The 27,546-nt window shown below is 41.1% G+C and overlaps 1 protein-coding gene across 1 annotated transcript; it reads left to right on the forward strand.

Moving 5' to 3' along the window:
* Positions 1-27,045, forward strand: MTTP (microsomal triglyceride transfer protein). Its single transcript, XM_064417055.1, has 18 exons — positions 1-170; positions 4,460-4,647; positions 5,226-5,369; positions 7,409-7,516; positions 8,251-8,367; positions 9,397-9,536; positions 10,402-10,552; positions 13,854-14,011; positions 14,877-15,045; positions 15,625-15,732; positions 16,636-16,848; positions 17,860-18,071; positions 18,680-18,777; positions 18,879-19,000; positions 19,872-20,099; positions 23,857-23,981; positions 24,344-24,514; positions 25,419-27,045. Exons 1-18 carry the CDS (start codon positions 110-112, stop codon positions 25,585-25,587), a joined length of 2,682 nt encoding a protein of 893 aa, XP_064273125.1. The 5' UTR covers positions 1-109; the 3' UTR covers positions 25,588-27,045.
* Positions 27,046-27,546: the final 501 nt, after the last annotated feature.

Raw genomic sequence — 27,546 nt, forward strand, 5'->3', positions numbered from 1 at the left:
ATAAACAGTGTGGCCAAGCCTGTGGCTCTCTCTGCAAGCTCCACTCTCAGCTCACTTCTTGGAGGTTGTCGCACTTCATGCTGCAGTCAGGAGCTCGGCAGAGTCCAGCATGATTCTTCTTACCGTGCTGTTCCTTTGCATCATTTCCACCTACTCAGCCTCTGTGAAAGGTAGGTCTGTAGTGGGCTTGGTTCGGCTTCTGCCTCGGCAGAGGCAAAACCAGTGTGTGTATACAGATCTCTGTTTTGCCTCAAAAATTATCAGCTTTACTCAGACATGCAAGATGCATTTACTAGCTAGGTTTAAGTGCTTGTGGCATTTGTCTCAGCAGAGGTGATGGAGGAGATGATGTTTTCAAGTGCGCAGGGCCAGTGGTGTGACCAGGAGATCAGAGATCTTGAACTTGCTTAATCAGGACATACTGTGGGGGCACTGACTTCAAAGAGACTTTTCACACGCTCAGGAGTTAAACACATGGAGTGCTCTGTGGAGCAGAGCCAGGAAGTGCTCAGGGCTGTCCAGGTTTCAGCTTCTGAGCAGTTGACTCAGCTACCACTGAAGTCAGTAAGAAGCATCCTGTTACTTTCATGAGAACGTTGCTCTGTAGTAAGTCTTGAAAATATGGATGTCTGCAGAAACCCTGTGAGCAGAGCTTTACGCAGGTGTCCTGACAAAGTCAAGGCTATGAAATCTTGGAGACTGTCTGCTTCAGCAGTGCCAATGTGTGAAGCAAGGAAAGGTGTCTATAGTAGTGACTCTTCATGTACAACTTCACATTACATTTAGAGGAACAGCAACCTTATAACATAAGCTGAGTTTTTAGTTTAATGAGAATGTCTTCATCATGAGGGGAAGCAGGGGGAGCATGCCATCCTGGGTTCAGCTGTTAAAAAGGCTGTAGAGATGCTCTCATGGGTGCCACCTCCTGCTTCCTGCAGGGAATCCAGGACACTGTGTAGGCACAGAGCAGCAATCTTCCTTCTCTCATGCCTCTATACACCCTCATGACAGGAGTTATAAAGGAGAGAAATTTGCAAGCAGTGCCTTTACCTGTGAGTTTATTTCATGACACTGCCACATTCAATTTACGGCTAGGTACCAATGTGCCACATTTGTGGTGTCTGATCTTCCCAGCTTCCCTTTAATATCAATTAAACAAAGCTTCTTGATGTGAAGTAATATTTGCTTGTCACATTCCCCAGGATACTGAGCAAGCATTTTCTCTTTAATTAATTGTCCCTTCAGCTCTGCCATATTTCTTCTCTCTCTTGTGCAGAGAGATTGAGAGCTAAATTACTGGCCCAAAGGCCACTTAGGGCCTCAGTGTGAGAGCTGGGATTAGGATTAGTGTTTTACCTTTTCATTAGGCCACATGGCCTTTTGGAAATATTGAAATATTATTCTGTTCAATTCAAGTAGGTCAGCACACATAAAAGTTTCCTACTGCAGTTCCAGTTGAAAAATGTTTTCAAATAAGCGGATGGGGTTTGCTTTTTAAAGCTATCTGGTGTCAGAGATAGTGGCAAATATGATTTATGAAGGTAGAGCTAGCAAGTAGTTAGAGACACACATGCTGTGCATGCCATATGTATTAATAAAAGGCACAGGACTTGACAGCTGTCTCTACTCATGCAGTGTAACCTTCTGTATTATACAGTATCATGATTTAATTATAGACTTGGCATGTTACCCTTAATGACAGACACTTAACATTACTAGTCAAACTATGTGTTATGCACTCCACCTTGGAAGCAGCACTTCTGACCCCCAGAGAGCTTGGCTGGGCTGGTGGCAGTCTGTGTGTCCATCTCTCCTCCCTTCTCAGGCGGTGGGACACTTGCCATCATCTGAAATGTCAATGGCTGCACAGACAGCAAGGATTCCAGTGCTGTGCTGAACACAAAGGAAGGAGCTTCTAAAAGGGTGACTTGCTATTAAGAAAAGTTTCTATCAGAAAGGTGTTGCAATATTCCTTTCAAAATAGTACTGGTGTTGTCTTCATGGAAGTTGGCATGACAATTTAGCTGTGCTGTTTTGAGTACTGGTTCTGGGCAGTGACCCTGTGCCTCTGCTGTCATGTGTCAAGATCCCCCTTGCCTCTCAGCCTGACCATGCTATTCAGTGGTGTCTTGGGTTCCCCCATTTCCATAGGGATAAGTGCTAACTCTTTGGGACTGCTTTCAATACTGCCTCATTCCTGCTGCTTCTCTTATCATGATCCACTCCTTGGCCTACCCTTTCCAAGTCTGGCAACCAAAGGTGTCTTCTGCCCTGGCTCCTGCAGTGTTTTCTATGTGTGAATTGGTGAAAGTTTTAAGAACCTCATGATCTTCTAGCTCCCAGGAATACTTTGCAATTCTTAGTTTCTTCTATGACACTTGCAAGAAGCTCCTGCATCTTTTGCTCATCTTTGTTTCCTTTAGGATGGAACATCTCTATTGTATGTGGGGACAAGCAAATGCTAAAAGGGAGGAGGAGGGAAGGGACTCTTACAAAAGAAGAATAAAACCATGTATGTGTTCAGCTGTGGGGAAAGGAAGAGGGTAGGTGAAAAGTGCTTTTAACTGAAAATAGGGAGGGAGCAGCACCATGACATGCACTTTAACTAATAAGAGACGTGTCTCTGAGCACCCAGGTAATTTCTCTTGGATGTGCTATTCCCCTACTTTTTTCCTTTAGCTGGGACTGTGTTTAGAATGCACCTAGTGGGTAGTATTCCTAAAATCTCAGCCAATACTATGTCCTTTGCACTGCAATTTCTGCTGCAAATGAAGGACATTTTGAACCAGGAAGCAACTGGCTCTAAGGGACTGCAGGGAACCTGGGGTGTCCCTGAAAGGCATAGCCACCTCTGAGCTGGCACTGAGCACCCTCTGCTCTCAAGGGTAAGGTAGCTTCAAAGCAGGGAACTGGGAAGGAAATTGGCTAGGAAATTCACAGTAAACCTCCAGGAAGGATTGCATGCCTCTTGGTGACTTTGTTTTGAAACAGACACACAAGACATGCAAAACAAGACAAGCCCCATTATGCCAACATGAATCCTTCAACCTCTCTGGGAAAAAATCAATAGTTACAGCTTTGGCCTCTCACACGTGAACAGGCTGAGCCCACTGGGATCACCAGACTTGCTGCACCACATCCCCAGCTGGCATAAAGTCTGTTTAGTTCTGTAACTTTGCCAGTTTACACAACTTGCAGATTAAACTTGCTGGAGTGTCCATTTTGCTCAGGGAAAGGTTCTTTGAAGCTGACCTTAATCCACTGCCATGGTAGCTGAGGGAACAGGGGAACGATGTGAGCAAAGTCTTAATGAAGCAGGGGTTTTGGACTCTTTAAGAACTGCAGGATGTATCCACCCAGCCATGATGGAACTACCCTGTGCACCCACCTAAATGGGCTTATTAAAGTGAAATAAGACTGATTTTCCTTTCTATCAATGCAGGGATTTGAAGTTTGTTTAAGTGAGTCAGATAAAACAGAGGGATATAACATAGATGAGGATACCCTCATGAATCTCTGCAGGGGACTTTGAAGACACTGATTCCATTACAGCATGCTTAAGAAGTTTTCTGAGATGTTGTGAGAGATTTTTCTTCTTTCCTCTGCCCTTCCCTGCACTTGTCATAAGACTGAGATGCATCTCCCTGAGGACAGCACTTTGTGTTTCTTAGATTAACTCTGTTGTGAACTTGTTTCTACTTTGTACCTCCTGAACTCCATGAAGAAATTTCCAGTGCATTCAGTGGTGCAGCATTTGGGTGTGTGAGGCTGGTGCTGTGCTGCTTTCAAACAGCACCTAAGGTCACTCTGTGTGTGTTTGCTTTGAGAATGTTAAGAGCACTTAGTGTACAGCCAGCTTATTTTCCCTTCTCTTCCCTTTTACATTGCTTAAAATATATAAATTAACAGCAGAGACACAGCTATGGGGACAATTATTTAGTTGAAAGAACAAGAGCTTAATTGTTTTATCTAAAACACATTCTTAATGTTTTCATTGCATTCATGTCACCCTTGGACAAGACTCTCAATGGAAAGATTTCCAATGAACATGCAAGAGATGCAGAGAATGATTTGGGTCCAATAAATCACATCAGTGCATTTCACATTGCTAAGCACACAGATTGTGTGATTATTAAGAGTATTTTGAGTTGCAAATAATTTTGGATTCATTTGTTATGCTAATATAGCTGAAGAAAAGAATCTGACAGTCTTAAAGAGCTAGAACAAAAGATTTTGTCACTATTCTTAAATATGTATGATCAGTGTCAATCACAAAAAACCCCAGCTGCTTCAGTGAGACAGCCTCTGTAATCAAGAGTAGAAGGATCAGTCTCATAACTATTTTGCTTGTAACTAAATTTTTAATTTTTAAATATTTTTTAAAGGTTTCTTAGAGAAAATGGGAGAATACGAGAGTTAGTAAATTCTAAAATGCTGTTTGTTTTTGCTTTCCAAACAGGGCACACTACTGGGCCAAGCCTAAATAATGACAAGCTATATAAGTTTGCTTACTCAGCTGAAGTCTATGTTGATCAGGTGAAAGCATCACTGCAGAAAAGTGCAGGATATCGGATTTCTTCTGGTGTGGATGTCAACCTCTTATGGAGAAATCCTGACAATGATGATGACCAGCTGGTCAAAATTACGGTAATTATTTCCATCAGACAACTTAAAACATACACAATCTGTTCTGCACTTATCTAGCTGCTAATCTAATCTCAGAGAGCTCACTTTCAGAATATGAAGTAAACCTTTTATTCTCCAGTCTCATCAACTAAACCCAGCTGCTTTGATGATCTAATTCCTATAGAATAAGGTTTCAATAAGTGTCTATCTAACATCATTAGCCAGAACTTCAGAATATGTCCTGTATTTAGAAATTGCTTCATACAGCACCTATAGCTTCAAACTGGTGTGCAAGCCCTTGCCTGAGAGGCAATATGTTGTTTTCAGTTGTAGCTGCAAATATTTCTGGGTTTGGTTTCTGCAAATAGAAACTGGGTTTGGTACTTATCTTTCTAGTGAGATTTTCTGGGACTTATTTCCCCAGTGGAGAGCACTGGCTTATTTTGTAAACTTTGACATAGTAAACATGGAAGATTAATAATCAGAACCAGAAATGAAGAAATAAAGAACATTTATTATGTGATTTACTCTATCTAGTCTACTCCAGGCCAATTCTACACTGCTGTCTAAATTAATTTTCTCTGCTTTTACTTTGCTAGATGAAAGATGTTCAAGTTGAAAATGTGAATGAACGTCCAGCTGCTAAAAACATCTTCAAAGGAAAAAGCACAGAGAAGATCATCGGGAAAGAGTATCTGGAGGCTTTACAGAGGCCCATAGTAGTTGAGCTAGTCCGTGGAAAAGTAAGAGCCTGTCTTTTAAAATTCAGTCCTTAAGGAAACATGACACATATCTTTTGTAACATACTCAAAGAATTTACCAGTTCACTATTCACTCAGTGTTTTTAATAAGACATGATGTACTACCATTCTGTGTGAAATACAGTAGTTTAGAACAGACTGTAATTTTCCTTCTAGCCCAAGCCTATGTAGAGAACACCAGACAATGAGGAAGTAAAGAGCAGATTGTCCACAAAGATAGGTACACTTGTGGATAAATGCACAATTGCTGTGTGGGATTTGTGCTATTGACTTCAGCAGGGGCAGGATTTTGTCCAAGATCTAAAGGCAGAAAAGGAGATACAATTTGTTATGAGGGATGTTCTATTGAGTCTGTGAAGAAGAGTGTTAATTACTTTAAACCCTTATCGAGTATTTTATCAGGATGGCTTTTCCCAGCTCTTTGGTTTTCTTATTTACTTCTGTGTAACCTGCAGTTTCAATGATGCCAAGTTAATGAGCTTGATGCTGAAAGAAGCCTTACATGTTTTTCCCCCAGTGGGAAACTGTTTCCAAAAGTCAGAAGGGAAGGGTCAGAGAGCAGATATGTCTCAACACGTGCCTGGGTTTTATATCCTGCCCTGAGAGAACACCAAAGCGCAGTCCCAGCACAGGAACACCCGTGTCCATTTGTAGCTCTCAGTGTCCCTCTTCCTCTGACACAGTTTCTCGGAGAAGGGGATTCAAGTACATCCATCCCACTCTCTTTTCCCCTGCAGAGCTGCTTATGAGAGCTGCCCTTGTACTCAGCCTACTCTTCTGCCAGGGAGTGGTGAGGCTCGAGCCATGGCTGCTCCTGTCTCCTGCCCCTGGTCCTTCACCCTCCTGTTGCTTGTGTCATTAGGCCAAGAGCCCCATTTTCCCCTCTGCAGCCCGAGCAATGCAGGTGGGGCAGGAGGGGCTGTGAGAAAGGAGGAAGGTTGAAGGTCACAGTCCCTTTTCCCGTTTGCAGAGCGCAGTGAGGGCTGTGACACTCTATCCCAGCAGGATCTTTACCTCCTGCTGTAAATAGGCACTGAGCACATACCCTGGCCGCCAGCTCAGCCTGCTGAATTGCAGCTGCTATCAGACCTGCTCAGTAACTTTCAGACTCAGCCTTGTCATCAATTTTACACAACATAAAAAGAAACAGGACAGCGCTGGCTGTGAACTGTACACATCCCTACATGAGAACCAGAAGAGTTACCAGAAGAACACAGTCAGCATGCATCTGCTCCTCATACATTGCACACTTTCACATGCTAAGGCTAAGATGTAGTATTAGAAACTTAGGCTTTTTCTCAGGTAGGAGAAAAAGCCTAAGTTTATAGGCTAAGTCTATATGCTCCTTCTATAATTTCGTTGTGGTATGACAATTTCATCCGTGGCACAGTAATTTCACTTTTCAGGGTTACCCCAAGATAACAGATTGATTGTACTTACAGTTCCAGATAAAGGGGCACTTTTAAAGCACCTTGAATGCAAAGTGGAGGTGCAAAGTCTTTTTACCAGAGGAGAGGCTCAAGCACAATAGTTGACCCATGAAGTGCAAAGGTTGTGATATGTTTGACACGTCATTGAAGTCATTCTATCTGTGATTTATCTATGATTCATCCTGAGTTTTTGTAATCTGTGATTAAAGTGCAACAGATATTATGCCCCTGTGGGGAGTGATTACTTGAGGATTATACAGGAAAAATGAGTCGTCTGTGAAAGTATGAAAAGTTTCCCATTTCCCATCTAAATTCTCTATAATTCCAGGAGGAGAGATGCTCACTGCACTGAAACTGTACTTAGGTTCAGCTGAAGGCCAAAACGTGTTTGTATTGTTATTGTCAGTTCCTGTAGCCTCTGCAGTTTGCTCAAAATAAGCAAATAACAGATCCAAATTCAACTTCCTAATGAGAAAAAAAGTAAAGGGAGTTTTGCTGGAGTGGATCCTCACTATTCCTTTCTCATTTAACCAGATTTCTTATACACTTTTCAATGGTTTTTATATACACTTTTTTTTTTCATTCCTACAGGTCAAAACCTTCTACTCATATCAAAATGAACCTGGTTTTACTCAGAACATTAAGAGAGGTCTGGCTAGCCTTTTCCAGCTACAGTTGCACTCTGGCTCTTCCCGTGAGGTATGGTGTTCTATCAGGCAAGATTATCATCACCTGAGGAACAGGCAGAGCCTGATCTGCTCTGGAAGGCAGACCTGTGGCTCCTGATGACTTCAGAAAGTGAACTGTGATAGAAATCAGTCCTTTGATAACATGTGAGGTTAGGGACATAAAGACAGTCTTCTGCATATTTGGTGACACAAATCAAATCACTGCAATTAGCATAAAGAAGTAGTACAATCCATTTGATTTAAAACGCCTTTATAAATTTAGCACAATTTGGTAACAAACCACCTTAAACCAGGTCCCTATAAAAGTGATTATGCTGCTGATTAAAGTTGGTTGATTCCTAAATTCAATTCAGTGGAGTCCCATTCTAAATCTGAGTACCCACACCAAGTCAGCACTGATTTAGCTGCATCCATTTAAGTTGCCTTCCATTGTTAAATTTCTAAACCTATCCCCTTGAACAAAGCTCAAATTTAACTCAAATTTGTGAGTATAGTGTGAGCTGCTTGTATTTCCCAATTATTTTGTTTATACAGCCATTGTTACTTTTCTTCCTAGCCATCTAATGAACAGTACCCCTGCCAACCCAAAGCAGATAGTTAGAACCACTGACATCCTTAAAACCCAAGCAGTGCAGCATCTCAGGTACAGGATTCCAGTAGAGAAAATGCTTCGTCTTTGGAAGGTGTTGCGGGGTCCCAAAGATAAATTCAAGAAATTGTCCTAATCTAACTCTCTTTTCCAAGGTGGACATTTCTGGGAAATGTGATACTACTTACCACGTGCGGCAAGATCAAGTGACTAAAGTCAAAAACCTGGACTCCTGTGAAATAGAAAAGAAAAGATTTACCAGCCAGAACCGGGTATGATGATTTCTTTAACAAAATAAATCTATTCTTCCTATATAAAATATATTCTTAGCAGCTACTACTCATCTTCTTAGAAGTCCTTCTAGTATTAGAGGAAGCAAATTCTATATGTAAATTTTGCAGTTTTACTAGCCCAAATGTCATATGTAGTTCCCATGGAGAGAACGGGGAATGGATTCTTCTTTGGTGTAAAACACTTTGGCCCAGTTGATACAGATGCAGTCATAGTGATAATAATAATAACCTTTTCCCCATCTGCTGTAAATGCCAGGCAAGTTGCTGACTCTTGAATGGAGCCTAGTCAGGCCTGCCTGGAAGGTCAAAGGCTTCCCTAATGCACAGGTGTAATACAGGAGATGTGCCATAGAGGTAACTGAAGTCCTACTACAGCCCTGGTGTCTTCCACTGTTAGTAAATGTCTTTCTAAGTAGTCCCTGCTGAGGGCAGGCTGGACACCTGCTGAAGGCACTGGGATTCTTCACATGAGAAACTTTCTCAGCTCAGAGAAGTACAAAAACAGCACACACTCTCTTAATAGACTGCTGTAATACCATGACTGGGTTCCCAATTTTCACTTACCACAAAGACATCATCTTGTTTACAAAACAAGAAACAAAGCCAGCCACCTTGTTTGATCTGAGTGTGAACATGACAATCTCATTTAAGGACATTTCTCTGGAAAACATTCTTGTCTTATTTAAAGCATATCTTAAACTAAATGTAGTACTGGGTGTTTTCTCAGTTGCAGCCTGCTCCATAACTTCCTGCTCTGCTCCTACTGTCTTTTACCCTGGTACATACTGAATTTGAAGCACATGGTATAGGTGTGAGTGACTACTTACTGCAGAAGGAATACTTGAAAACCTGGTTCCTAGGCTTAATTTGAGATGCCACCTTGTATGCACCTTCCTCATATGGCTCTATTTCATTGAGTCTTGCCCTCATTTGGAACAGTGACCTCTTTTCCTATTTTGTTGTTTGTTGAATAACCCTCTTTCTGTTTTATTTTTAAATTATTTTCAGATCTTGGATGTCAGTACAAAAGCTACATCTGCTACAGTTTATGTGCTGGAAGACAGTTTCATCAAATCCATTAAGGCAGAAGAAAATTTTGTTTTTGTTTTGAATTACCGACGAAAAACAGGTGCCAAAATAGTTTCAAAGTAAGTCGGACAATTGGACTGTCATTGATGGTAGAAGGACTAGTGGTTCAAGTCAGGTTACATGTGGAGGGCTTATAGAATTGAGATCTAAGGCTGTGAACTCTCCAGGTAAAGATTTAGATCTCTTTTTTTATCCATATACAACTCCAGCTGTGCCAGGTACCAGATCCAACTTTGATTAAAGATTCTACCACACCACAAATAATAAATAATGGCATTCATAAGAAGTTAACAGGAAACAGCAGGAATTGGCCAAACCCTTTTAATCTAGCCATTAGTGCTATAGGTGTTCTGTCTCAAGAAATACTTCTGATGGATTTCCATTTCTAGCATATGAGAGTTTGGAAGTATAGAAAATAAAATCTACTGCATATAAAGGAAACAACCACGAAACCTAGATCTGTGTTAGATTCCAGACTCCAAATCACTGAAAGTGTGGAGATACTCATACAAGATAAATGATTCAGGCATCTCAGTAATAGTAGATATTTAAAAGAAAGAGTACATTCAAAAATTTCACTTTCCAGATCTTTTAAGAACAAATATACGAAACATTTCTGAATGTATGTGAATACTGAAGGCTGTTTATCATGTGTTATAAATTTATGCTTTAGAAAGTATCTCATACAGGTATTTTATTGCACATAACTCTATAGCAGTAATTTTACTGGTATCAGCTATTTTTGTTACCTTAAAAACCACACAGACTTGCCATGTTCTGAACATTTTAAAATAAGACTTCAGTCAGTCTGTATTCTGTATTTTTTTGTCTGTGGAGGGGTTTTCTGTTTCCTCTTGGTGCGATGTCTGCATCGCTGTGCTGATGGTTGGGCTCTAATGGTGTCCTCACTGTGTGGATGTACAGGCAGAGGCTGGAACTGAAGTCAGTCCAAGCTGGGATGGGGCTGATCGCTGCAAAGCAAGTCGCTGGTGTGATCAAGACCTTGGACCCCAATTATGTTGCTGTGCCCCTGGAAGCAGAGCCAGTGAAATCCGAATGCAAAAAGTGCCCTTCAGTAAGTAAACACGGGCTCATTGGACATTGGGTTGCTTAGCTGAGCAGGACAAGTGTGAAAGCAAATTTTCTGTCTAAGCAGAACTAGGACAGGTCCAGCATAGCAATAAAAAATACACCCTGGAGTAGGGAGTACAGAAGTGTTGCAATGGTGCTCACCCCACAAGAGTGTCGTAAGAGCTACCACTAAAAGTACCAACCTTTTTACTCTCTTATAAAGACTGCAGTATTTCTCCAGATCACTAGAAAATACAGCTCCCTGTTGTTTTATCTCACCTTTGCCAGCCTTGAGCTGGGTTCATCTTATTTCCTCTGGGTGGAAAATTAATTTTAAGATGGCTGACTGGTGTTTGTAAACAGTTTTGTCATGGAGGAGCTGAACTGTTCCTAGGAATTCAAGTTCATTAGCCATTCCTCAGGCAGGCTAAGCATTTGTTGATAGTAAATTTAACCTCTTCTTATTATCTGACCCCAAGGAAGTCTTTTGTTTAAAGAATTTTATAGATATTTTACAAGTATAAAATGGAGCTTTAGTATTCTTAGGGAGTCCAATAATGTTGTCATTTTTCCCTGGGAAAAAAATTGCCTTGTTTTTTTATGTAAAAGACATCTGAAGGATAAGAGCAGGGCACTGTAAATACATAATCTTTTCTTTTACTAATGATGTTCATCATAAACTAAATAGATTACTACAGTGACTGTTAGCAAACAGTATTAATGCTCTTACCATTGAGGAATGAATGGGAACATTAATTTAAGGATCATTATTCTCTGGGGTTGATAAGCAAGATATAGCTTCTATTCAGCACACATAATTTTAGTCCTCCAGAGATACTCCTTATGAGCACAAATATGTTTCTGTATTGGAACTTTTGTTAGTTGTTTGGAAGTAGCATTACACTGTAATAATTTTTATTGTCTAATGCTTGTTGAGCCACAGGGAAGACCAAAACCACATATTTGGGGAATATAAAAATGATGCTGCATGTGTGGTGGAGCAGTTCTGAGCAGGGAATATCGAGGCATCCTAAACAGAATAGGGACAGGTGGTTTTTCCCTGACTCTGCCTGTCGTGGTTTGTGCTGACCAATTTGTCACTTGGGACTGAGTTTGTCATAACAGTTACAATTTTCAGACCAAGATAACAAACACAGGGTATAATTCCAGAGCACTGCCTGGGGACTGAGCTATGTCATTATAAACCTAATGGCACGATGAGAATGAAGTTCTGCTTTCTCACTGTGTTTTTCAGTAACTGCTATGAAAAGATGGGCTCTATAAACAGAACACTGTATCCAAAGCAGTAACATAGCATATGGTACTTATATTTCATAGTATACATTAATGCCCTGCTGACATGCTATGCCTTAGAGTTTTACATTCTCAAAGCCCTTTTTAAATTGTAACAGGTCTTATCTCTATCTTTATGAATTTGGTAAAATAACCATTACTACCCTAATTTCCCAGAAGGCAGCACTAGCTTCTCTGAGGTTATGGCAAATGTTTGCACTTAAAATCAGGTCTAGATTTCTGTGTTTAGACAACATAAAGCATGCTCTTTTCAGAAGAGCTCGTGTATCTTACACTCTTTTATGCTCATGGTTCCTATGGGGAAGGATTCTTGCCTCTTCTGAAGGTGAGGTGGGTTTGTTCTGTTTTGTGCAGCCACTCTTCGTACATTGGTAAACAGCTGTCATGCACTGACTTTCAAAACCAACTCCTGCTCAGTTTAGAACCTATTGGTTTGGCTGGAGTTCTCCTAGTTTGCCCATAAGACCTCTGTTGTGATCTCTCTGTCAGAGAAACACAGGTCCATGTCCATGCTGAGCTACCATGTGCAAGTGTGTGCCTCTTGTGCTTGAATGTTTGGGTTATTAAATCCAAACTGCCTGACCTTCACATCAGGAGAATGAGTGCCCTCAGAAAACTGTGAATGGTATTTTCAATGCCATGGTCACTGCAGGAGATGGAAGCTGCTTCTGAGCACCCCCCCAAAAGGAAGGCTTGGTCTCTACTCTCCTTTTCTTGAGAGGGCTCCAGCTTGCATCTCCCACCTTGCTTGTCTCTAGGGTATGGGCTAAACTGACTAAGAGCAGCCCACACAGCTGGGCTCTGCACAGGAGAAAATACAGGAGTAATGAGGTTAGAGGGTGGTTTTTTTTGCTGGACTGTGGTGCAACTTCAACAGGGGGAATAAAAAGTGACCTATATATTTATCCGATTTCAGTTAATAATAGCAACATTGACCTTGGTGCTAAGAACTAATTACCAGTTGAGGTTAAAAGACCCATCTGTGCCTCAGAACATGAGCTCCTCCCAGCTGGTCATTAATCCTCAGGAAATATCCTATGTCTCAATCATTGTTGCCTAATTATTGTTTGTTACAGTCAATAGAAGTTGCACTCTGTACTGATGAATGATACCTCTAATTGCCAGCAGGTTCAAGTGCTATTGCCCAACACAAAATCTACAGAGGGGAACTATTTTAGTGAAGGTCAGATGGGTGCTACTGTTATTTCCCACTAGGAAAACTGCAGTAAAGACTGCTGCAAAGAACAGCTGAGTTTTCACCAAGGAATGTTCTCGATAACTTGAGATAACAGAGGCAAAGGCGAGGGAGAGAAGAAAGGTCAAAATACTGGCACCAGTTTCTTATGGGAGTGTATCTGAAAAGACAGATATGGGTGCTTTGCTACCATGTTGGCTCCTTCAGGTAAAAAATGTGATGTGGGGATAAATACAGCAACCACCATCTTACCTTTAATTTTGTGCAGTAGCTACAAATCCCTTTTTATGAAAGTTTATGAATAAAAAATGGGAATAACTTCTTGGACATTTAATCATGTTCTATATGAACCCAAAATTACCATCTTCTCAAAAAACATGATTAATTGGTGGTTTAGGGACTGTCCATCTCCCTTTTTAAAAAAAAAAATCTGCTTAGGAGAAATTTGGAACATAAGGCAAGCACCATATTCATCAGAAAGCACAGGAACTTTGCAAGAGAAGAGAATTCACTTTATTCCAGATACAGTATAAATAAATTTTATTGTTTCAAAAGAGATTGAAGTTAAGGTCATGGATGATATGAGGAAAATACTATGAAGTTGGAAGAGAGACAGTTATAGAAATATTTCTAAGGTATTTGTGCTGGGATATCATAAATTACCTAAAACTGAGCTAAAGGATCATCAATCTCTTGGATTTCAGCTACTTTGAGCAACAGCTGGCCTATATATCTGCATTTGTATAATCTGAAACCACAGTCTGAGAGATTTGACAGAATATGAATTGTTTTGCAGCTTTCTGAGCACTGGCAGAACATCAGAGAACAAATGCATCCTGACAAACTTTCCAAACCTGAAGCAGCAAAAAGCTTTTTGTCCTTCATTCAGAACATCAGAAAAGCTACAAAGGAGGAGATACTGAAAATTATTAAAAGTGAAAATAAAGAATTTCTGTAAGTTACCATGAACAAGCTTTTAAAAGGTTTAAGTTACTGAAAAATGCAGAAGGGCAAATTGCATACAAAGAGATTGAGTGCTACTAGTAATGTCATAGCAATGCAAACCCAATGTTCAGTACAGTCTACAGGAAAAGGATTTTTTTAAAAGTTATGTTTGTTCTTATAATATAATAAATTTTCAGCACACCCTTCAGCCACCAGGGTTGTATGTACAGTGCAAGGCCCACATGCTTTGTAGTTTAGCCAAAGCTTCTCAAACCAAATTGTTGTTCTCAAACACCCTATAAGTTGTTCTTGACTTCCATTTTTTTCCATCAATAGGGAATACAACAAAGAAGGGGAACAGTTATGCCTGGGACTTGTCCTAGTAAGAGTTAGAGTTTGGTTGTGAGCAGCATGCACACTGGAACTTGAGAGTTGAAAAGCATTTCTGAGTCATTTGGTCAGGGTCTTTCAAATAAATTGTAGCAGTTGTTAGCAATGGAGACAAACCTGAGAGTCACTCAGGTAGCATAGAAGCCTTTTCTCTGTGTTATTGTGCATGCACAAACACTTCTAAAACACTCCGTTATATTTACAACCTTTTCCTGTAAACTTTAATACACTTGTGGTAGTTGGGTTTTTAAACTTCTTTTGGTCCCCTATTTGCATAAATTCAAATGCTATCCATGGATATGAGTTAGTGTACCATTTTAAGGTGAAAGTTCAGGGACACTTTTTCCAATAAAAAGATTCTCTTACTTGCAATGAAGAGTTGTTTCAGTACATGAGCTTATTTCTCTCAATATGCAACCAAGTCTTTTCAGTATTGACTGGCTCATTGCAAGGATATGTTCATTTAATTTGCACTTCTTTGTAGTCCACAGGTAGTGGATGCTGTAACCTCGGCTCAGACCCCAGAATCACTGGAGGCCGTGCTGGAGTTTCTTGACTTTAAGGATGCCAGCACTTTTATCCTGCAGGAGCGGTTCCTCTATGCCTGTGGATTTGCTTCTCGCCCCAGTGAAACGCTCCTGAAGTCATTAACTGTAAGTCCAAGGACAAACCAAATGCAACAGAGCTAATACTCTTATGCCTCGTCCCAATCAAAGGGGAAGAGAAGAAGAAACAACTGCTGGTGTTTATAATTTTCCTATCTTTATGCCTTCCAGGGTTTCCTATAAGTGTGCTATTAACTTAGAGCCCGCAAACAACAAACATTCCTAGGTCCAGACTGAAAGTCTATTTACTTTGTAAAATATTACCAAAATCCATTACTTGAAAAAGAAACATAATACTGAATGTTGGGAAAATAATTTGACGATTGTTTGATTGTTGCCTTATGAAATTCCTGTAATCAGAACTGTAAATCCCCCTTTTTTTTTTCCCCCAAATGATTCTACTTGAGACGCTGAATGTAACTCAAGGTGAAAATGGCACTGAGTTATTATATGTAATATATATGTAATGAGAGAGCTGTACTGTGCTTAGCCTGAGCCCAGGCCATCATGGTAATCACTGCCTTTGCATTAATGTTCACAGAAAATCAGGGAGCCTGTTGAGCCCACAACAGTGTGGCTTGTCATGTTTGCACTGAGACACTAAACAGCTTTGCTTTTGCATGACAGGAGAAGTTCAAGGGGGATGTCGCCAGTCAAGAAATCAGAGAAACTCTTGTCATTGTCATGGGAGCACTCATTAGAAAGCTGTGTGACAGGGAAGGCTGCAAGCTGCCAGTGAGTATCTGATGGTCACTGCTGCCCAAATTCTGGTCTGCAACACACAGGGCTGATCCCTGGTGACATTACTGGGGGAGCATGACAGACACAGGAAGCAGATTCTCCCACTTAAAATAAGTCCACAAACTCCTATGTTTGATAGAGGATTGTATTTTTTTTTTATAGTGACTTCTACTTTGTCAGATTTAGGCTTTAGTCTTGTCTCTTCCCATTTCTGTGGCTGAACCTGTCAGCAGAAGTAGTGCTTGTGCTGCCTGGTCCAAAAGCTTTGCATGTGCTCAGAGAAACACTGGCAAACTCAGGATTTGTTTATTATTTGCAATTGCCTTAGGTTATTTCACATCTGTGAAGAAAATTAATTGATTCAAGTACTCAACTATGCCCTAAACATGCAGAGAAGGAGGAAGACCTCTACTCTGAGCGTGAGCTGAGTAGATGCTGATGTTAGAGGATGAGAATGATCAGACAAGGCTGTTGGATCTGTGTTGTTCAGCACTGCAGCACACCGCTGAAAAGATAGAAAGCCCTTTTAATTACCAGAACAGGCCCTTTTAATCTCCCTTGTTAATTGCCAAGTAGTTTTATAACATTATGTTATGAGGCACTGAAGAACACTTCCCTTGCCTTTTTTTGTGGGGACTTGTTGGCCCCACAAGGAAGACCTCTGAAGTCCCTGAATTAGGTCAGGAGCAGCTGGCAAATGATAAAACTCTGGATCAGGTGTCACTGTGGCTGCAGTCACTTTGGTTATGCTTGAAGGGAGCCACCAACGTACAAATTAAACCTTTGTTAACCCTGTGCTACAAAAACATGCCAGAACCCAGCCCTGCCCCTTCTACTTCTGCGAGGGGGAGAAGGGAGGTTTATGATCACCATTAAATGTGCTGTTGATTTTCTTAGGCTGTTGTGGAAGCCAAAAGGTTGATTCTGAATAGGCTGGAGAAGGCCAATAAAGACGACAATGTGCAGATGTACCTGCTGGCACTGAAGAATGCGCTCCTTCCTGAGGCAATTCCAGTGCTCCTGAAGTATGCTGAGTCAGGAGAAGGGCCCATCAGCAGCCTTGCTGCCACTGCCTTGCAGAGATATGATCCTTCTTTTCTCACCAAAGAGGTAAGAAAATAATACACTGCCCAAGAAAAGAGGTGCAGGAGACTGTATTAAAGACAGAGGGTAAATTAACAGAGTTCATTTCTTGTCATCACCAACATGGACAGTGAGGTTGAGTACAACCTCAGTAAGTTTGCTGATGGCACCAAGCTGTGTGGTGCAGTCAGCATGCTGAAAGCAAGGAATGGACTGGTGGACACGTGCTAGTCAGCCCTGGGCTCCAGGGTCACACACAGCCACCAAAGGTGGCATGCAATTTGTGGGCAAAACGGGGCTCTGCTCTCCAGAGGGAGCACTTGGGCACCTGTGCAGCCCCTGCTCTTTCTTGTGCTTTCACATAGAGAGAGCACACAAAGTAAGAGAAGGGTAAAATAGCTGCATTTTACCCTACAGCCTCCAAGAATAGAAAAAGACAGAAAATAATGGGACAAGAGGTCCTGCCTCTGTTGCATTACCTTGCATTCCATTTCATACCTGCTGCTGGCCATCAGGATTGAGGCTATCAAGGTGCTGCTCTGCAATGAGCCTGTTGGAGGCCATTCAGTGGGACTACATGGCTTTCCACAGACTCCTCTGAAAAAAAATGTGTCACAATCTTCTCAGGGACACACTACCACAAGCACTATGTAGGAAATTAAAATAATTCTTGGTTTTTAAAGTACATGTTTCCTTAACAGTCAAGAAAATCTCTGTCTTACCACTGCCACATTTGTTATTAGTGCTGCTACTTATTTACAGCCCTGCTTTGAAAACCAGTGTGTGAGGCTGTATTTGGTCTGTGGCTGAGAGAACATAACAGATGTCCGACTTGTCCTTGCGGTCACTGAGCTATACATGTCTCAACATTCCAAAAGGACCATGAAAAACATGATGCTGAAAATATATCCTTATGTATTAGCCTTAGCTATGGAGCTAACTAAGCTAACTTAAGCTGATATTATAAACGAGATTCCAACCTGTACTTTGCCCAGTCATCCGCATGAGCACTGAGTGAATAATGTGTTTCCTGACCAGGTGAAGGAAACAATGAACAGGATATACCACCAGACTCGCAAAATCCACGAAAAGACAGTGAGAACCACAGCAGCTGCCATCATCTTAAACAGTAACCCATCCTACATGGAAGTGAAAAACATCCTGCTCTCCATTGGGGAACTGCCTATGGAAATGAACAAGTACATGCTCTCCATGATCCAAGATATACTGCGCTTTGAAATGCCTTCAAGGTACATTAAGTTCAGTGTAAATAAATACAGCCCTTCCTTACAAAGAACACACGGGTTCTCATTAATTACTAAAACTTAAGGAGAGTATAAAGGGATAATTTATTTTTATGTTCCTTGACTTGTTATTTCAGAATAAATCCCTTCATTTCAATGTAATTATTTTAATAGGTATTCACATTTTCACAGGTACAAAAAATAATTTGTCATCTGACTTGCTTTACTGGGAAAGATGTCTTCTGTTGATCTTACTTCTCTCAATTGGTCCCTTGCTTTTATATTTTCAGAACCAGTGAGGTGGAAAAATTTTAAACATCACAGTGTGAGAATGAAAGTAATCAATATATATCTTTTTCTTAAAACCATTAATTTCAAGCAAGACCTTTGCTTGCCTTTCTTGTTGTGCCTGCAGGGAGTACCTGAAATTGAAAGAGAGACTCTGGGTTAGGGCAGATTTCTAGTGGGAAAAGGTAAAGGTTTTGAAGACCCTCTTTCCTACTGGGAAATTCACCCTCTCTTAAATTTGATCTTTCTACCAAAAAGTAATACATTTGGTACTGGAACATTTTTGTATCTCAGTGGTTTTGTTTGTTTGTTTTGAAATCCCACAGCAAAACAGTTCGGCAAGTTCTGAAGGACATGCGTTCCCATAACTACGATCGTTTCTCCAAGATGGGCTCTTCCTCTGCCTACACTGGATATATCACACGTATGTAACCATGAAACTGCCCTTGAGCCCTCTTTGTATTCCCAAACATTTCATTAATCCACTAGGGTAGTCACAGGTACCTTCTTTCTTTTTTAATTAAGGTGGTCCTGATGTGTCATCCACATACAGCCTTGACATCCTCTACTCCGGATCTGGCATTTTACGGAGAAGTAACATGAACATCCGTGTTTTTGACAGAAGCACTGACCTTCATGCCATCCAGGTAACTGCCACACTGTGCATAATAACTTAGCCACTATGTGGTCCTTTCCTTACACCTTCTAAATCAATTCAGCTAATGCTTAAGACCATAGGGTTTGCTGCACTGGGCAGAGAAGAAGCCAATAACAGGGGAGAAACAATAACAGGGGAAAATCCCGCAATGTGGCATATGTTTGCCATAAACAAAACAACAAGTGTTTTGTCCTTCATCATACATAGTGGTCTGTGTCTGTGTAAATCCTATGCTGTTTATCTGATGTAGTCAATAAAAGCTTTGTGAGTTTGTAAAATCAGGTCCCAGTTCAAGTATGTCACAAAATGGAAATTCGAGGAGCAGATCAAATGTACAAATCAAAGAGATTTTAATGTCTGTGTTTTACACTTTTCTTAATATTGGCAAGAACCTTCAGTATTGTAATTCTCCTAAATTTACGCAGGACAAAAAATTGTACAGTGGAACATCTCTGGCTTTTCCTCCCAGCTCTCCCTGAAAAATAGTTATATAGGAAATATAGGAAATAAAGTTATATACAGGAGTATATAGTTATATATAGGAATATATATTTCCTATATAGTTATATAAAAAATAAAGGAAAATGTGTTTGAAAGAAAACTAGTCTCAGGATTGTGATCTGCATGTGGATAAATTCTGCTCAGCATCCAAAGGGCAAAAACATGGCAGGAGATTATTGTATTTTCCATTTTTTCCAGATGCACTTCCTAGTTCCATTAAGTCTTAACCTCATACCTTTTCTACTACAACTACATAAATTATAATTAGGCATTTAGACATTAAGAAAATAGGTGGTGCTGTTAATAGTCTGAGTCAGGCAGGATTTTTTCATTGATTCTGTATCACTGTTCCTTCATAGGTGGTTCTCGAAGCTCAGGGTCTGGAGTCCATAATAGCTGCAACTCCTGATGAAGGCGAGGAAAACCTGGACTCCTTTGCTGGCATGTCAGCCATTCTGTTCGATTTCCAGCTCAGGCCAGTGACATTTTTCCAAGGGTATGGTGATTTAATGTCCAAAATGCTCTCGGCAACTGGAGATCCCATGAATGTGGTGAAAGGACTTGTCCTCCTCACAGATTTCTTACAGGTACTAACAGCACACTGTTTGCTTCTTTTTCTGTCTCTTAAGCACAGATGGTTCCTCCCCCACACTGCTATTGTAGGACACCTTATTTTCTTTATTCTCAATGCTGATAAACCTGACCAATGTTACACAGGTTACCTTTACTAGGAGAGCAATAGAAAAGTCATGGGTATTAAAAACCAGAATGAAATTACATGAAAATCAACCTAGAACAAAAGTGAGAACAGATACTTTAGAAGATAAAGCAGGAACTTAACAAAATTAAATCCAGCTGAGTTTCCTGTTGAAAACTCACATTGCACTCAGCTATGACCTCCCCTCCCACAGTTTCTTGTAATACAGTATTGTCCCATGTGACCACCTAAGTCTTCCTCTTCACAAGTTGTCCAGGGACCTTGTGTCCAGTTAGGCAGTAATTGTCAGGTGAATGAATCAGATAACTATCCTTCAAAGAACAATGCTAAGAGGTCCAAATTTCAAGTGTTTATTTCTAGGCAAACCAAGAAATTAAAATGAGGATTACGCAGTTTTTATGCAACTGTCACCCCAAATGATTTGCTAATTTTGTGCTTAAATAGATTCACATATAAATATAACTGGCTATGTAATGTGTTATTGGAGGACTAAGAATATAGACGTCTCTCTCAAAGTGCAGGGTCAGCACTTGGTTTGATATCTTTGCTCTTCCCAAGCTGGGATCTCCTTAGAACCTGTGGATTTAACAGCTATACTCAGCTCACAAAACATCTGCAGTCTCAAACTTTACTTTTAGCTTTTCCCATTTAATTCTTTTTAATTCAGGCAAAAGAAAATGTCAGAAGTATATGATGAGACAATCCACTCTGCTCAAAATTACACAGAAACATCCTCTGCACATAACAGGTTTCCCCATCCAGAACCCAGCTCAGCTCCTTCTAATGGTATTTTAAGTCCAGAGGGCTTCCCAAGTAGTGCCCAAATTGGCTAACTAAAGCTCATTCCAACAGTGCTTTACAGTTCACACGCAGATTATGGGCAAAAACTTTACTGTGACCTATTTAACAAACAGACCGCAGAGGTGAGAAAGATAATCATGTCTAGTCCTGAGCGTAGGGAGCATTTAGAGAACTAAATATTTCCAACTGCTGTGCATGCACGAAGCTCCAGACATACTCTGGCTGAATCAGCTGGCTGGGCACCCCTAGAGCTCTGTCCGCCAGCAAATTCTCCACTCCTTGCCTTTGGAGAACCTCTCAAAACTCTGGGGCAGCCAGGGCTGGGACTGGGTGCCATTTTTAACAATATCATGGTGCAGTTTTCAGTCAGTCGCTGCCTTTTTGGAAGCCTTGGCAGCAGTGTCTTACCTCCACATGCCACAAGGGCAGGAATGGTTTAAAGCACTGTTGAACACAGCTTCAGGCTGAGCTGCCTTTTAAGCACAGCCCATCTTTTTAAGAGTGGTCTTATAGCTACACTCCAACTCAACAGCACATCAACATGGTTTTGGCACTTCCATGTGGCCACAGTGTTGTTTCAGGGCTAAGAATAACCAGAAGTTATATTCCTGCTATAAAGTAAACAGCTCTCATAAAACTGTTTTCGAGACTCCTAAGTCACCTGCATTAAAGTTCAGCAGTGTTAATAGTTCTCCTAGGCAACACACCTGCCAGAGGCCCAGAGAAATTAAATACTGTATTGATAGGTCAGAGAAGCCACTTGAAAGCCAGACCCCAGTGGAAGGTAGCCAGTTCCCAGAGAAGTGCTTGTTGCAGCCATCTCTGCATTGCATTACAGTAAGGTTGCATTGCAGTGCAGTACATAAAGACACCTTCTTATTGAACCATGGCACATTTCAGCATTTTAAACAGTAACAAATGACTGATTCTGATCTTTTGGGTCACGTTTTCCACTGCAAATGAGACACAAAGCTTAAAATAGGAAAGCAAAGGAAAATACTTCTCCTTAGCAGGTTGGCTCCCTGTGATTTACACCTCCCATCAGCCTGGATTGGATTTGCACATGAGACGAGGGACAGGGCTATAAATAAGGAAATAGATGAGCTAGTAAAACACAAGACAAGTGCTCCTTAATTTGTCTGCTGGTTTCAGTGACAAATACAGCTTAATTCTAGGTAGCATTTAAGTCTTAAACCATGCAGCCATTGTAAACCCAGCCTACTTTAATATTCTTGGGTGCAATTTGACAATACACCTAAAAATATCTGCTCCTCTGGTTGTGTGTACATATCTCTGCCAGCATGTATACTGTTACCTCCTCACTCATTAGCAGCTACCCACCAATCCAGTCCCAATTAAAAGCAAAGTAAAATGAAGTAAAGCAAGCTTTATGTCCACACCTAAACAGACCAACAAGGGAAGTATTTTATGCTCCATTGCAGTCAGTATAAAAACTCCCTTTGATTTCAGAAAGATTTTGATTTCAATCCAGGATTTTAACTTGGGTGAAAATAAGAAATCAGAGCATCATATGACCACACTTGCTGGGGTCACATTGGATTTATAAGCCACAGCCAGCCCACTGCATTCTTCAAATCTCAAGCCCACTTTAGCAGCAACTGACTGCCAAGATGGCTCTGCCAAGCTGGTTCTGTCAAGGAAATAATTTCAAGGATAATTAACTTACCCTAAAAGGTGAAGTAACCATGTACAGCTACCATAATTATCCGAGTCTTCTATTACAGCCAGATAACTTTAATATTCTGAACAAAAACCTTCCCTGATGTTGCTCCTTGCTATAGGGATTAGGAAGACTGACTCTCTGCTTGCTTCTTTCTTAAATCTTGGGACAGCATTAGTTGGAGCCACTGGACTACTGAATGGCTAAGAGGAGACTAGAGACTTCTAGGATGCCTGGACATCAAAAATGGGCAGGAAATTCACATTCCTATGTGTCCTATAAAGGCCTGCAACATTACAGGTGCTGAGGGTACCACAGGCACAGAAACCTGAGAGGAGAGAGAAAACCATCTGTGAGACTGGAGAAGGTGTGCTGTATGTGAGGCACATGACCAAAATAAACTTTTCCCAAATTAATATTTCTTTTTAAATGGTGGATTAATCCACTAGTTCTTAGGGAAGCAGGACAACTATATAAAGAGAGCTAGATTGCCAAGCTGGGTGAACCTTGAAATCTTGGCTGTGTGTCAAACCTTAAAAGGAATGAACTGCCATGACCCTGAGCTATATTACCACTTCCGAAATTGACTTTAGGGATGTGTTTCCAGTCCAGCCTTACAGGTTTCATGAAGCACATTTGATATTTGACAGGAAACGCATTTAATGTGAATTAAGGTGCATTAGCTGATGTGTTTGGCCACTCAGCCACATAATTCCTGTCATATGGTGGGTTTGGAGCCACTGCACAAGTGGCAGCATCCTACTGTGCCAGTCCAGGTCTGCTCAGGAGTGCTGGTCACACTGCACTGCACCTTCCAGCAAGGACTTCCATCTGGTTTAGCTGGATTCCGTGGGGCTTGCATGGCAGCTCTTGGAGACATGATGTTCCCTGCAGTGACACTCCATGCAGAAATTATGCCAGCAGGCACACAGGGGAGAGGGGAAGGATGCAAGGTGCCTTGCTGTAGCTTCATCCCATTTTTGAGAGAGGGAGGTGCATCAGGATGTTTTGTCCATCCTTTCGGAAAATCCCTCTATTCCTTTTAGTTCCTGCAAAATGGCAAGTGGTGTGAGTGCAGGACCAAAGGGAACAAGGAGACCTCTGAGGTCTGCAGTCAGTAACCTGTGCTTTCCCGTGGCTCCAGGAAATCCAGCTGCAGTCTGGGCCCACAGCCAGTGCGGAGTTCATGGGTGGACTGGCCATCGACATCTCCGGAGGGATGGAGTTCAGCCTGTGGTACCGGGAATCCAAAACCAACGTCAAGAACCGGTGAGATACTCCCAGCACATGCTGGAGCTGTAGACAGCTCAGGCTTCTGAGCCAAGGTAGCACCAATGAGATGAATTTAAATATAAAAGACCTAGTAGATGAGTTAGAATTAAGCAATTAAATAAATAGAATTAACTAGTTACATGCATGGGAGAATGTCTGTACTTCTCTTTTCCTTTCCACCTGGATAATACCAGTTCCCACTGGTCTCACGTGAATTTATGTACCTTTGCATGAAGAACAGGCTCTTTTGAAGGCAGTTTTTATGTATGTATTCTAGGACTGTTTGTAATTAAATTTCCTCCTTTTTAATGTGTTTTGAAACAATTGTAATGCCCTTTTTTTTTTTTTTTTTTTTGTAGGGTAGCCATGTTTATAGCTGGTAACACCGAGGTGGATTCCTTCTTTGTAAAAACTGGTATGGATACCACTTTGGAAACAGAAACAGCTTTAGACTTCATCTCCACAGTGCAGTTTTCACAGTACCCATTTTTGGTCTGTATGCAGATGGATAGAGTGGACTCTCCATTCAGGTAAGAACTAAGAGCACACACTTTCTGAAGTGTCTTTCCAGTCAGGTGCTGGAACTTCTGGTTTTCACAGACATGAGATTAACCACTGAGGCCAAATTCCAGCTTAACACGATGAGGTGCAGTGCAGGCTGTTACACACACTGACCTCTCTGCTAACCCATTCCTCCTGTCCCTCACCCCTGAGATTCAGAAATAACCTTTCTGAAGATCACAACTGATCAGCTCTGAATGGGCACTTCAGTTCAATTTTTAAATTTGATTTTGCAAGTGAACTAACTTAAGTGGCAGGACAGTAGTGCCCTCGTGTGCAATCAGTTCTGATTGATGGTGATCTCAGGCTTTGCTAGCAGTAGTTCTCTATTACACTTTTGAGAAAGGAAGTGCAAAGCCATACATGAGGTGAAGTGGAAAGTTCTCTTCATCATCTGCTATTTACTCATGTCAACAGAAGTACCTGGTCTGGTACTCCTGCAGCCATTGTGTTCCATCATACTTTATTAAGGCACCAGTTTTCCTGAAAACTAAGCAACTGTGTAATAAGGTTTAAAAGATGCTCTTCAGTAGCCGAAGAATAGTAATTAAATTGGCTTTGTTGGGTGTACTGCTGTCTCCTAATCCCTATTTGCTAAGACCTAAGGAAGATAACATTTGTAGAGCCTGTGCCAGATTTCCATTCAGGTTTTTCTCCTCCAAAAGATGGTTAAAAACCTGAGAGGATTTAAAGACTTTGAGAACCTTCAGGAAATCCTAAGAAAACAGTGTCTGCTATTCTGCAGCTGCTAGAACATCTGCTGATTACATCTGCTCCCTGTGGAAGGGCCAGCTGGCTGTGTGCAAGGTGTTTTAGGGGGGTGCAAGCTGTGCCCAGAGCTGCTGATGCCAGGGCCCGGTGCTGTCTTTGCAGGACTCACATGACCAAGTACGAGAGCCTGCCCTCAGGCAGGCGCTACACCGCCAGGAGGGGGAAGGCAGCCACGCTGGCAGGGAATGAATACCCTCTCCACCAGGAAAACTCCAACATGTGCAAGAAGGTGTTCGGCTCAAAGTCTGACTCTGCTGGCGGCTGGTTTTAAAGCAGCACCCGGGCTCCTGCTTTCCTGAGTCCCTCGACGACTTAGGCCTGCACACACCTTACCAACGTGGAGCTTGACCTTGCACTGCTGCACTTAATGGGAAATTGGCCATTGATTTCAACGGGCCAGGATCAAGCTCTCAGTTCGTGCACAGTGTTTACATATCAACACATATTTAAAACTTTTGTAAAGAAAAAGCCCTAAGGCAAATAAAGACCAATTTGGCAGCATTCCATGCACTCCCGTAAGGGGGGTGCTTGTTCTTCATTTTTACATTCTTGTGCCAAAAGAAAAAGTAATCCTTCATTTTTTTTCTTGGAGAATACAGAAGTCTGTGTTTTTGATGTGTGGGAAGAACAATTATGATGTATAAAGAATGATTATTTATAAATGTATTTTAAAGTATTTAGGTGTTTTAGGCCTATGACCTAACCCCATTCAAATATTCAAGTACAATTAACATCCAGATGGGACCATGAATTCCTGCTTACTCAGTATTGCCTGTTTACAAAAAAGAAGGTTTTATTTTACATGATTTTAAAGCATTTTGTGGTTTGGTTTTTTTTGAAGCAGGCAGAACTTGATTATTATTATTTATCTTTTGGAGTTTTTTTTATTAACTGCTGTAGTTAAATACAATTGATTAACAGTGTGGGGTTATGTTTCCAGAAGGAACTTACAGTTGCCTTAATTCTGTTCTCATTGAAATCAATGGTGTAATTTCTGTAGCTACCAGAAGCAGGAGCAGAGTTAAGCCAATACTGGCAGCTCATCAAGGTTGCCTCCTAAAAATTTGTCTCCCTGTGTGTAATCAAGGCAGGGGCATTTCAAAAAATGAGCATGCACTAAGGCAATTCTGAACTATGAAGAAAGAAAGGATCTCAAAAGAAACAGATTTTAGATGCACAGTCTGGCAAAGCTTGTGCTGAGCCAGAACATTTTCTTCTAGGTAAGTTAGGCTTGTATTTCAATGCAAATAACAATCACTACTCAGACAAGTCCTCTGATTAAAATTACTTAGACACTTCAAGCAGTGTCTTCATAGGATCTGTGGGAAAAAAAAAAAAGTTTTATTTTTACATCAGCATTACAGATTAAAAAAGAATATATTCCATCCCAGCTCAGCTGATCTCTGATCCATCTGATTTAATTTTTATAGCACAAGGTGGGAAAATGCTGTTCACAAAAAAAAAAAGTAAAATAAAAAGCCAAGAAGAATTGTTTATTTTTAAAAAACCCAAACCCAAAAGCAGGCAGGAAAAACTCATAAATTGTCATGAAAAAAAATTATTACAAGATTAAGAAAAAAAATCCAAACTCTTTTGTGTTGTAAAATACCAAGAGTGCAGAAATCTGCAAAAATCAAACTGTCAGTGGGATGAAATGGTCTGCTTGTTTTCATTCCTGAAAATGCTGGCACATTTCTAGTCAAAGCCTAAATAAAACAGGTTAAAAATACAGTGTGAAGAAATTGTTTCCAGTCTTATTGTCTGTTATTTCTGGGTAGGGAAAGCCTCTCATTGGGGAAGGAATTGATTGGGGTGAGAGGAACCATTTTACTCACCTTCACAATATGAAGCAATAACTTGAATTGGCACTCACACCCCGGGCTCCCTCTCTAATCAGGAGACCTCCTGATAGATGAGGATGCACCACGGGCTGGAGGTGCCTGCCCCAGCCCTCTGCCCAGAGGAAAGACCCAGGCACTCCTCCTGTGTCAGAACTGCCCTCAGCATGCACTCACAGTCTGCTCCCTGCTGCAGACACTCTGATACCTCCACTGCTCCTTCAGGAACAAGCTGAAGACAAGCTTTTGCATTTGTTATTAATACTTGTTCTTTGTGTCACACAAAACAAAAATAAAAGTAGAGTTACTTACTCACATACCTAGCAAGAGGCAGTTTCCTCCTGAGGTGACCTGACATCCTAAACACAGGAGGTGGACAATGAAATAGCTGC

This window comes from Passer domesticus, chromosome 4 (assembly GCF_036417665.1).
Source record: "Passer domesticus isolate bPasDom1 chromosome 4, bPasDom1.hap1, whole genome shotgun sequence".
In the NCBI taxonomy this organism is placed as follows: domain Eukaryota; kingdom Metazoa; phylum Chordata; class Aves; order Passeriformes; family Passeridae; genus Passer; species Passer domesticus.

Coding starts and splice junctions, on each gene's coding strand:
- MTTP (XM_064417055.1), top strand. CDS start 110: ATGATTCTTCTTACCGTGCTGTTCCTTTGCATCATTTCCACCTACTCA. Junction 16,849..17,859: donor CTTCTTTTCTCACCAAAGAG/GTAAGAAAATAA, acceptor TTTCCTGACCAG/GTGAAGGAAACAATGAACAG. Junction 20,100..23,856: donor TCCTCACAGATTTCTTACAG/GTACTAACAGCA, acceptor CCGTGGCTCCAG/GAAATCCAGCTGCAGTCTGG.